Source organism: Stegostoma tigrinum, chromosome 1, assembly GCF_030684315.1.
Source record: "Stegostoma tigrinum isolate sSteTig4 chromosome 1, sSteTig4.hap1, whole genome shotgun sequence".
NCBI classification, from domain to species: domain Eukaryota; kingdom Metazoa; phylum Chordata; class Chondrichthyes; order Orectolobiformes; family Stegostomatidae; genus Stegostoma; species Stegostoma tigrinum.
Window position 1 is genome coordinate 121,605,845 of NC_081354.1, and position 12,909 is coordinate 121,618,753.

General features: G+C 40.4%; 1 protein-coding gene across 2 annotated transcripts in view; it reads left to right on the forward strand.

Annotated features, from left to right (window-relative positions):
- pde4d (phosphodiesterase 4D, cAMP-specific) overlaps nucleotides 1-12,909 on the forward strand; it is a 1,334,021-nt gene that overhangs the window by 251,940 nt on the left and 1,069,172 nt on the right. For both annotated transcript variants that reach the window (XM_048534576.2, XM_059648315.1), the window contains exon 2: nucleotides 12,291-12,526. In XM_048534576.2, coding sequence (XP_048390533.1) covers nucleotides 12,345-12,526 — 182 coding nt within the window. In that variant the 5' untranslated portion in view covers nucleotides 12,291-12,344. The remainder of the gene's footprint in view (nucleotides 1-12,290; nucleotides 12,527-12,909) is intronic.

Consider the following 12,909-nt stretch of genomic DNA (forward strand, 5'->3'; position numbering starts at 1 on the left):
CAAGAAAGAAGTATTGGTTCTCAAAGTCTCCTCTGGTGTTTTAGAGAAAGCACCATCTAAATAACAGCAGTACCAATGGCACACTAGTGAATATTCCTGACAGCGGAATCAACAGAGAAAGCACAGAACATTCTGGGAGATTTAACCTAGCTCTAATTTTGAGAGACTAAATTCTATATTTTTTATAAGTAGCACTTCTATTTATTGGAACAGCATGCCATTAGAATCTTGCTTTATTCAGAAATAGTTGTAGGAATAGAAGGGATTTATTTGGTTTATTAATAGTTTAGTTAATTTGTTCACTGTTAGTGTTAGATAAATAAATTATTGAATGTAAAGTGTTAAATGTAAAGTGAATGTCAGAGAAATGTTTTATTTAACCACTAGGAGTTGCTGAAAAGCAACTTACATCACTTTCACACCCCTTTTACACATTACAGGGCAAGGTGTTCCTCTTTGGGTATTCCGGTTTTAGTTCTCGGGGGACGGTGGGTTCAGCCTCCACTTTATAGCAGATTTGCTGCACCCATGACTGATAACCCTTGTTACATCTGGATCTATCATCACTATGACCCCTGTGCAAGGACAGTGTGGAGAAATGGAGGAGGAACAGGTGCTGCAGCAATCCCAGAACCATCAGCATCCTCCAATGGCTGCAGGACAACTTCCGCATGATGAAGTTGCAGTTGAATGTCCCCACATGAGGTAGAGTTACAGGAAGTTCAGATTCTGTGGTCCGTGATGTCATTTCCTCTGGATAAGCAAGGAACGGTGTCACCACATGCTGAGGATGTCCTGGGACGCCGTTACAGAACTTTGCCGACTTGTGAAGTGGGCCATATGGCAAGGAATGGGTGACCATCCTATCTAGTTGGCCGTCCAGGTGATAGCGACACTAAAGCATTTCAACAATATGATCCCAGCATGCTGCGCACTACACAACTGGAGCAAAGCAAAATGATGGAGTGTGAAGAGCCAGAAGAGCTGTAGCTGTCTTTTGAGGAGAAAAAGATAGGGACATTGAGCAGGAGGAACATCACCTTCTGCATCACGAGTGATGCAGTATCAAATACAATAAACCAGACAGCTTTAAATTGTCACCAGTTCCAATAAGTGACAACTGGGTGTAATGATCATTCAATGAGTGTGAATATTTTGGTGTGTGAAAGGTAAGCAGACTGTTCCTGTTCTAAATGCAACTACCATCAGTTTGCTTATTGTTTGCTTCTGCTGTTGCATTATAAAAATGAACGCTTTGAACTGTTTGAAGACTTTTGCGTATGTGATGGTCTCACATTAAACAATGAGAAGATGCTCTTTGCATTGGGGAATAAGCAACACTGAAGTTCGCAGGGCTGAGGCTAAGATGAATATATCATGCAGCTTTATTGTGAAAAAGCAATATATGTAAGAATCTGCACTTGTAAATGCAATTAAATGTACCGATGTTCCCTGAGAAGCATGGGTTGTGGTTGTCTTCTGTCATATTCATAGCGAAGAGCATCTCTGTTCTGTCAATGCTTAACCGGGTGCATGGCTGGGCATCAAATGTGGCATCAGTACCAGTGATCCCACAATATCCTGCTAGTGGTGAATACTTCTACCTAGCGGAATGGGAGGGAAGGATGAGTGCAGCACCAGGAGTGTGTGATGTACATGTAATGAGGCAAGTTAGGGAATATAACATCAGAAAACTCACTACGCTGCCCAGAGATAAAGACACTGGAAAGCTTAACAAAAATCAGAGTTTCCCGATTTCTGGTAAGATACTGACCGTCGTGTCATTTTGGGTGAAAGTAAAAGAATATTTTTCATTTGAATTCTCAGGTCGTATACCATATACAGTTTCGATCTTTTTCTTTAGTTATTCATTGCAATTAAGCATTGCTGGTTAGGCCAACATTAAAAGTCAAGCAAAAGTCCATCGAGGAACAATTGATCAAAGGACAGGAGATAGGTATTACATTGGCCTCCTTGGACTCCCTAGAATCTAAACAAATGGCAAATCTATTGTGAATAGTTACATGTGCCTTGAAAAAAAGTTTCATATGATAAATCAGTTGGGAATCTATGATTTAATCAGATTGGAACAAGTGTTTTCCACTGCCGTCAACACTTAGAGCATTCAGACGCTAAGAACCAGCCAAGGTTGTGAAGAGAAGCTAGCAATGAAATAGTCACTGAACAGCATACTCTACTTGAGTCCATTAATGAACTGACGCAGCTCAGAATGCAACGCAGCAAGATGAATGAATAGCTACGACAGATTCAAATCTGATGTTACACACTGAAGCACCTAAAAAGAAGCAATTTCAGGCACACTATTAAATTTCTTTTTCTTCTCAACAAGAATCCTCAATCACTGTACCATCGATCCCACGGAGTCACACAAACTCAAACAGCAGAACTGAGAAGGCTTCACCAATAGTGCAATTGCTGAGGGAATAAGAACAATTCCAAACCAATGACACAAATTGACAATGTACAGAGTATAATTCCAAGGAAGCCAACACTGAGTAAGGACTACCAGTGCCCAACAATTCAAGATACTGGCAGAAAGAAGTTGCCCATTTCAGAGATTTAGGGAACACAAAGAAGAGTTTGCCTGCCCCAGTTGGAAACACATCCTCCACAAAGGAAATCCATGGGATTAAAGGTCCCTCAAGATAAAGGCGTCTGTGACCAGAGATTATCAGGAAAAGATTCAAAAGCAATGATCTGCCTCCAGCAGACTACCAGTCTTCTAGGACCAAATAGTATACCTTCCTGGAGAATAATGAAGCCTCCAAGTTGTCTAAATTTATAAAGCCAGGGATTTGAGGGAGGTGTAGCACAGATTGGAATGTTAAAAGTAATTTAGTGCAGAAATGCAATCCTGATAATTAAAAAAAGTTTGCAAATAGGTGTGAAAGGGTTAAAACACAGGAATCTACTCCATAAGCATTATTGACTTTAATTATATCAGATGGACTTGTAGGTGGAACAGCGCAGGATCTTAAAACAATGAGACTTAACATTGGGCCCTCCTCAAAGTCCCTGTAATAATGTCTATTACAGGCAGTCCCGGGGTTATGAATGGGTTCCGTTCTGGAGTCCGTTCATAAGTTGGTTTTTTCACAATTCAGAGCACAATGCTGACCAGGAAATGTTCATATATCAGGCTTTAAGAGTTAAAATGATGTATGGGATCGTGTTCATAAGTATACATGTTTGTAAGTATGTGTTTGCAAATTGGGCATATATAAGTTGGAGACCCACTGTGAATCAATAAAAACTGTAACCAGCTGACATGCAGTAAATTACATCTTGTGAACTGTAAGAGTCTCTTCTAATTAGACCAGGAAGTGGCTATCCTTTCCCCTACTAGACCAAGTAGACCCTGTAGTTTTCTAAAGAAGGGTCCGGACCTAAGCCGTCTGCTTTCTTGCTCCTCATGATGCCTGGCCCGCTGTGTTCCTCCAGCTCCACACTGTATTGTCTTTGACTCCAGCATTGGCAGTTTTTACTAGGTCTGAGTGAGTTCAGACCATATAGTTTCGTACTTTTGGAGAGGATTATGGCAATAACCTTCGTCATGGTAAGCTTCTCATGCAGTATCATGAGCAAGCAAGAACTCTCTCAGATGGGTAGAAAGGGCTAGCAATGGTCCTGATAGGGCAAATAGAGAACATTTCCAACTGAAGTGCCCTAAGGTCAACCTACAGTACATGAACTACAGGTGTTCAAGGCAGAAGCTCACCACCACCTTCTTAAGGGTGACTAGGGATGGGAAATAAATGCTGGCCCAGCCAGCGACACCTGCATCCCACGACTGAATTTAGAAAAATTGCCCATGGCACCCGTACTTACTTTCAGTGTTTGCTGAGCATCCACCAACTGATTGACTAAGTGAAATATTTTCGATTTTTCTGTTTTTCCTTCTAACAATCAATGAAGCACCAACATTCACTCCTGATTCTGTCCCTATGTGGCTTCTCTTTGTTTGTCTGAGATGAATTCATATCAGAAAAGGGCAACTATAATTAACTACTTTAACACTTGCTTGAAATAAAGGGATGAAAATTCAATATCTTTCACTGACGTTATGAACAGAAGCAAAACTCCTAAATACTTACTGGATGAAAAGACACATCTTCTATTTTCCAAGTTTCTTTGATATGCTCATCATACGCCGGAGAATTCTGCAAACTGTACATATTCAAATAGTGCTGGCTGCATGGTGAAAGATTGTGCATGTGCATGGGGTGAAATTAATCCTTGGGCCACAGCACAATGCAGGCTGTCAGTGGCTACTACTTGTAACATTTTAAAATTTAATCATGTTTAAAATGTTATTGTGGACAAAACCAAGTAACCAAGAAACAATTCAGAAAGCACATGTAGCCAGCTGTGTGGAACAGATAATACAGATTTTGCAAATGTCCAAGTCATATATTTATGTCAACTTGTTTACGTCAGGTTTGTCACAGTGGGATTGGAATTCACAACTTCTGTTGTTGCTCCAATGCCATACAAACTATGCTACTTTAAACAAGCTCTTCGAAATGTTATCTCTTTATTTGTATAATTGATAAGTGACTCAAGTTTAAAAAATAACTTAGATTAAGTTCATGATGAAGTATGGTTATGCCAATGCTGATGAAGTAATTGTTCTGGTAACTTCTCTGTTAAAACTCAAAGAACACCATCAAATTCAAAACCTTGAAAAGGTTAAGAAAGCGAATTTAACATGTATTTGTCTCATCTCCAGATAAATTTCAGACAATTGACAGCATAGCATTCTTTGAAATTTGCAAGGATTTTATTCACTCAGAAAGAACATAAATGTGCCATATGATTTATGCATTGTGCCTCAGAATCATATTGGAGTTTATCCAAAATCTGAAAACATGCCTTGAAGCAGCCTCAAGTCAAAAACAGTTGTACTATGAATGGGAAAAGATTCTAATAAAATCTTAAATGAGCAGGTTAATTATGAAATATAAACTTCAAGTGGGGTAATTCAGAATTTCTTACCTCAGGACCGGTCACACAATAATTGAACAGATGTGTTTTTATCATCATTTCAAGGACAAAGCTCCCCAGGTTGCAGTTGCCAATTAAAAATAATGTTCAATGCTTCAGGAGCTCTTGCACAGTTGATTAGTTGATGTTCCTGACGTGAAAATAACACATTGCCTCTGTTCAAAGCTCCAAAGGATAACCAAGAATACATTGAAATATAATTTACTGACCAATTTTTTTGAAAGTAACTTGTAACATCCTTCTGCCAGCAAGTAATAACAGATACCCAAAGTTTTACACCACTCTGCTTGTAAATTGCGCTCCTGCTCAAAACTGAAAAAGGCTCTAAAGAATCACACAATACCGGCTTATAATTTATCAAAACATATACCAGACTTGTAAATCATCAAGATAATAAAATGTGAGGCTGGATGAACACAGCAGGCCAAGCAGCATCTCAGGAGCACAAAAGCTTTTGTGCTCCTGAGATGCTGCTTGGCCTGCTGTGTTCATCCAGCCTCACATTTTATTATCTTGGAATCTCCAGCATCTGCAGTTCCCATTATCTCTTGTAAATCATCAATTGATTTTGTATGATGCATCTTTAATTTCTGTTTTTTTTAAAAGTAGATTCAGATCTAATATTTCTTCCAAATAGACAAGGGTGTTGTTGTATAGAAGATTGATGTAATAAATTAAGAAATTAATTGCAATTTCTCACAGTTACGTAGCTTGCTATTTAAAAACAATAACATAAGCATCTTGTATGCTTTATTGTGTAAAAAGCACTGTTAAAGTTTTGTAGACCACACCCTACTAATGATTTCCTTATCCTTTTATTCTTCATCTCCTGATCTCCTAAACCGAGTTCACCTCTAACTATTGCACAAATACCATCCTTGATGACAGTGCTTCCTCTCCGCCTTTATTTACTTCAGTATTCTTCTTGAATGTCATATGCCTCTCAGTATTCAAGACCCGGTTCTCATAATCTTGAAACAATATCTCTGAAATGGCTATCACATCATTTATGTACTTCATTTTGCATTAACAATTAATTTATTTTGTAATGAATGTGACATGCATTTAGATACAGATCCTTCCATGTTGTCTGCTATCTTTGTAACATCTTGTCTTAATTGCTGACGTATTTCCAGTTTGATTTTCTCTGTCTCTTCCTGCTTTTCTCCAATCCTCATTTCCCATATATTTTCCTCTCTTACCTTGTCTCTACTCTTTGATACATCATATTTTTCAATTTTTGATACCTTGACACCAGTATTTAATTTTAAACTCTATCTACTTTCCAAGTAATGCAGTTTGAAAGAACCCAGGTCCCAGCATGGTTCAAGTGATGAGTATCCTAATGACACAGTACTGGTGTCAGCATCTACTTGCATGTGGCTCAGGAAGTGATATGGAGATTGTAACCTTTGATCTTCTGTGTCCTCTTAGTCCTATACTTTCCAAGTTCTACCTATGCCATTGATACCTACTTGACTTACAGCCACAATATCCCCCCCCTTCCATTTGCAAAGTCATGTCCAGCGCTGAGCAGATGTCCTGAATCCTGGGACTGGGCAGACAACACAGATGCCTGGATTCTCGACATTTGCTGCGGAGAATTGTATCAATTTCCTACCATCACATTCCTTGTTGCTCCCCTTCACTTGGATGTCTTCCTGTACCATAGTGTTATAGCCAGTTTACATATTCTCCTTGCTCCCCCTGCTCTCACACTAACCATCTGAGAGAACCTCAAACCTATTGGACAATTGCAGAGGCTGATGTTCTTCCCATCTAGTCCTCTGGGTTTGTTTAACTGCATCACCCACAGTCACACCATTCTGGCTCTGGTCTCTCACTAAATCAGATCACTCTATCCTTTAGTAGCGTGGTCTAAATAATCTAAGTAACATTCCCCCTTCCTAATAGGTTGTAGGACCTGTAGTTCAGCCTTCAGCTCATAAGCGATTAGCTGAAGTTTCTTGAAGGTCAAACAATCATTGCAAATGTGTTTGTCCTGGATGACGATGGTATCCAGGATTTCTCACATGCTGTAGCCTTGAAGCATCACCTGAACTACTAACCTGAGTGACCTTTAACTATTTAATTATATCACCCACTTACTTGTGTTGCCTTTTTAAATGTTAACTTGATGACAATATGTTACTTATGTTAAAATTTAAGAGTGGAAAAAGCTTAACCACATCCCAAACACTCACCAAGCATTATCCCCTTTCTCTGTATTGAAGTAAATCCAATTCCAACCAGCTCCATTGAGTCAAGTTCTGTCTATGATGTCCTACCATGGCTACTTACCTGGTCCACTCCTCTTAGTGATGCTAAATGCATGTGTCAGGCTCTTTTCCTGCACAATCCTCTCCTCTGAACATTCCCCTCAAATAGACTATTGACAGCTTGTGAAGTGATTAAGCAAATTCCTCCTAAATCCAGACACCACACAGTTCATTGATGATGGCCCAAAATATCGTTCATCAGCCTAGGATTGTGACGGCAAGCACAAGGTTGCATAGCTTTAAATTGAGGGGCGAAAGATATAGGACAAATGTCAGAGGTGGTTTCTTTACTCAGACAGTAGTAAGGGAATGGAACGCTTTGCCTGCAGCGGTAGTAGATTCGCCGACTTTAGGCACATTTAAGTCGTCATTGTATAAACATATGGACGTACATGGAATAGTGTAGGTTAGATGGGCTTGAGATCGGTATGACAGGTCGGCACAACATTGAGGGCTGAAGGGCCTGTACTGTGCTGTAATGTTCTATGTTCTATAGCCTCTGCACTCTTTTTCAGTGAATTGAAGAAAATGACAGTAAAGTCTATGTGTTTGGAGACTCTCGTCATTCTCCTCAGACTCCTTGGTTGATCTTCACTTGCTGCTTCTTCATGTGGAGGCTGTGGGGCAGCTGCTGGAAGGCACTGCTGCTACTGCTCTTCCAGACTATGTTGTTATTGCTGTCTATTCCTGTGTTGTCTTTGGAGTTGAATCAAAGCCTCAAAGATCCCAGCCCCAGAGATCTCCATGTCAGATACATGGGCAGATAATCTGTGTGGGGCGTGAGAAAGACAACATCTTTTTTATTGATGGAACTCCTGAACCCTCAGATGCTACACAATGACACTTTACTTTGTGCCCTCATGAAGAGTGGCATTTAGGCTTCCCGAGGAGGTCATGGCCATGCTTTTGTAAGAAGGATTTGAAGTATGTCACCATATCCCAATGTAAATCACACAGCCAAAATTTTAATGTAACGCTGTTGGGTCTGGATTCTGCTGGGAAACTACCATCTAACAGACTTGATGAAAAGTCATGCTTCTACATCGCACATCTAGTCTTTGCAGACTTATATTTCAGTGTTTGAATGTGATAATTACAATATTTTGCCTTCCAGTCATAGTTATGGAACGTTTTTGGGAAATAGAAACCTTGGGGGCGCCTTTTAAGCGCTTTCATCTGATTGTGTCTGTTTAGGTGATATGACAAGGAGGCAATTCATTCACACAGTCATGTGGGCAAGATTGAGCCATAATTTGTGATGTGCATTGGTGGTTAATGAACAACCTGCCAATGAAGTGCAAACTGAGGCTAGTTGGGTGAGATAACTGAATAAGCAGAGGCACAGTGGCTATAATGACCCCTAGCACAATGCCTTTCATTCCAGCCCAGAATAAAAAGAAACAGTAATTTACCCTGCCCACTTTACAGGCAGTTGCAGCCATTTTCGGCAGTTATTCTGCGGTTGACTTTCACTACAACGTGGCAAGGTTTCAACATTGTTTAAGTGTGTGTACCTTCAGATTGCACATCTGATGCTCAGATTTCCTGCCATTTTATATGTTCACTTTTGTCTCTGACCAGTGACCCCTATGACCTTTCAGCTTCTCCCCAATTTGATTGAGTCCCTTTAGACAACTATTTATGTTGCCACTTTACACACAGAGCCCATGATTTTGGAAATTCCCAGCCTCCTCATGCAAAGACCAGAGGTAATGTGACCTATCTGAACACCATGCTTCCAGAGCTCCCTTTCCCCTCTTATTCACAATGAGGTTGCAGCCTCTTGTTTTCAGTTGCCATTGTCAGCATTCCTCTAGTGCCCTGTACATTGAAGACCATCCCAAACTGAGTTGTCCACTTTCCCAGATCACCATGATCGCCCCATAACTACGATTGACCAATATCCTTGGAATGATGCTGACTCACCTTCCAGAATGACCTGGGAGGATACTGTTGGCTGAGAATGGCTCAGCTCCAGACTGATGTCTCCACATCACCAAGACTGAGCTACTTGTAACTAGTTGCATATATTCTGCATGACTAACCATGGTCCAATCCCAGAACTGGAAGGACAATTATTTCCAGAGTCATGTGGGATGAAATGCCTGAATGGTTGTGACCAAGTCCCTTTAGTGTAATAGGACAGGTCACTGAACTGACTACGGTTTTCCCTTGAGTAAACTAAGGACTTCTCCCTTCTGACTTTCACACATGGCCATTTGAGGGCAACATGATGGCTCAGTGGTTAGCACCACTGCCTCACAATGCCAGGGACGGGGGTATGATCCCAGCCTTGGGCGACTCTTTGTGTGGAGTTTGCATTTACTTCCTGTGTCTGCATGGGTTTCCTCCAGGTTCTCTGGTTTCCTCCCACAGTCCAAAGATGTGCAGGTTAGATGGATCAGCCATGCTAAATTGCCCATAGTGTCTGGAGATGTGTAGGTTAGGCAGGTCAGCCACAGGGTATGCAGGGTTATGGGAATAGGGTGGGGAGTTTGGTCTGGCAGGGTATGCAGGGTTATGGGAATATGGTAGGGAGTTTGGTCTGGCTGAGATTTTTTTGGATAGTCAGTGTCGAGTCAATGGGCCAAATAGCCTGCTTCCACATTGCAGAGATTCTATGATTTGCTTGAAGCACAGGAAGTTTGTTTGCTGTGTAAATGGCAAGCACATGCAACAGCTGTGGCATTGATTTAGCATGGCACTTCAACAGTGACATGTCCACCCCATTCCCTGTACAGTGTACTCCACTATGCCAAGTTGCCTGCCTCTCCCCCCATGTTAAAACGCACTGTAAGCCACATTACTTGACAGCTTACAACTGAACACATAAGACCCCATGCGCTACAAAGCATTGCATCCCACACAAAGGCTGGCAGCCTATAGGTCAGTGCAGAAGTTGGTATGTGTACATTAAGAAAGCAATGTGAAGAATGATGACTTATGTCAAGGCTACTGGCCTCCAAATAAATACAAAATGGGTGAACAATAAGAAATTAAGCTAAGGTTCATAAGTTGCCTCCTGTGTAAATGCAGCAGATGAATGTGCACCCTTGTATGCAAAGCAACCTGGCAGAAGTGTACAAGTTATGGATGCCTCTGAGCTCCAAAATCAAACATTACAGGGCTGTATTAGTGTTTGAATTGGGTCAAGAGCAGGCTTGGTTTTATTGTGAACAACAAAACAAAGAACTGTGAATGCTGAAACAAAAGCATAAATAGCTAGAGAAACTCAAGGCCTGGCAGCATCTTTGGAGAGAGAAACAGTGACCATGGTGAAGCTTGAAAGGAATGTGGGCCATGATCAGAGTAAGAAGGAATTTGTGTTTGTGGGTGTAGGTACCACTGCTAACCTGCATGGGTGGAAGGTCAGGAAGATAATGACCATGGAGGGTGCAGGGATATTGTTATGAAGTAGCAGTTGGATGATTGCTAGGACAAGCATTAGGCAAGTTGCATCCACCAGGTGCTCTGATTTACCTGTTGACAATTTGTGCAAATTTGTCGGAAAGGAGAAATGGAAGTGGTGTGTAAATAAGATGAGCTGGGGCTTTAATGAGATGCAAATACATGAGACTAAGGGAGTCGCTGCTCAATGGCAAGATTCAGAAATCCTCACTTAATGTTTGAGGTAAAAATCACAAAACTTTTTCTCAATGCCAAGATTCAGAGATTTTTCGTTTTCTCTGAATTTCCCCAACTTCCTCACCATAGCTTACGCTACACAAAGGAGGGGGAAATTCCACCCAGTGTATCTATTGCTTTTTTACAGAAGTAGGATTTATCAGAGCTTTAAAAATGCTGAAATGTCAAACAATTATAATCATTTCAGATTGATACGAATTGGGGCTTTTATTTATTTAAGGATTACATGCCACTGATGAAACTTCCAATCTTCCCCATACTGTCCACATGGCTATAAGATCCAAACTAGGAAAAGGAGTAATTTTATTAAACTCTTGTCCTGTTGCAGATGCTTTGCAAATGGAGAATCCTTACAGTGAGTTTTGGTATGTAAAAAAACTTTAGATAAATAAGTCGGAATCTTGACAGGAATCTTGAGAAATTTTCTATGGAGTGGTTGAAATTGGTGGTGAAGTTATGTAGGCATGGTAGCAAGGACTAAAAGTGATGCTTATCTGGAATAAGTTCTAAATTATCCAGGAGTGCAGGTCAGGAAAGCAAGTTTTTAGCCTATGGGACTCATTCTTTTCGGGCCAACAAACTGAATAATGGTAGATAGTTTGCTGATGAAGTAGAATTAAAGATTAGGCCACAGCAGTGACCCTAAATGGTCAAAGTGGGTGACTGAAAAAGCAGAGTAGGACATGACCAGGTTAAGAAGGAAGCTGTGCTGAGGCAAATGGTAACAGTTGTGATCATTTGAGGGAAACATAGCATCAGCAGTTGTTGTGAGAAGACACAGCATGATGATTTTGAGGTAATGGCAGTCATTAGGGAGGAGTATGAAGGCCAGTAACACAATTTTCTTTGAATATGGGATTTGGAAGAGCATTCCCACCTTTCCTGACTGCACACCAGGTAAATATATTTTAAATATTACTTTGTTGAATTGGCCTAAAATATGTTTCTCCTAAGGCTGGTGTTAGTCATCTTGGGGATACCTGATCTAACAGTGGAGGCTTCAAAGTAGGCATTAACCTATTGTTATCCAAAGGGACTAACACATTTACCAATAGGTCTCCAAATAAATGTGCTTTCCATTAGCCATATTGTCAGCTAAGGAGGCGTTATTGAGGGATAATCTATAGATAAGAAGCAGCAGGCCAGCACAGTTCCACTAAAATGGACACCAGAAAAGAAGTGTTTAAGTTGGATGGTGTATTTGACCATGTCAAAGCTTGCAGAGTAATGGTCAAGGAGGAGGATTATAGCCCCATTTAAATATTATGTAATTTTTGATTAATTGAATGAGGTACCCTCTGCAAATCAGGTAGTCACAACTAATTTTGTTTCTTGATATAGAGTATAGACGAAATCTCAGAATCTGATTGCTTGGATTCAGAAGTTCAATTGGAAATGGAACCGTATGTTGTACGAAGACTATCATTTCATGCTCTGCAGCTTCCACCGTTATCCTTCAGATTAGCAGAACAATGTGATTGGGAAAAGAAATCAGAAACAGAGCACATACCAAGGCCAACAACACTTCCACTAAAGACTCTTCCTTTAATTGCTATCACCTCTGCAGACAACTCAAGGTAAGTAGAAAGTTGTAGACTTATTATGTTCAATTTGGTTATGATTCTTACTTCCTAATCTGCTTCATGCCTTCTTCCTAGAAATGTTCCCAACTCAGATATTTGCATTACCAATACAAAGAAGAAATTCGGTTCTCTTTTGGATAAAAGTAATTTTAAAGAGGTAGACTGGGAAAGGAAAATTGGAACTGAGTCAACTTCTGGTGATTCATGTTGTAATGAGTACTTGCAATACACAGTGATTGTTTATGACTGACCATGGACATTAGAGTATTATGTTTCATCTGTGGCTAAGATCCATCTAATTTGGTTTCAAATATCCTTGTAAATCACTGCCGTAAAAAATAAATGATTCTGTTTGATCAAGCTCCATGAAGCCTGGC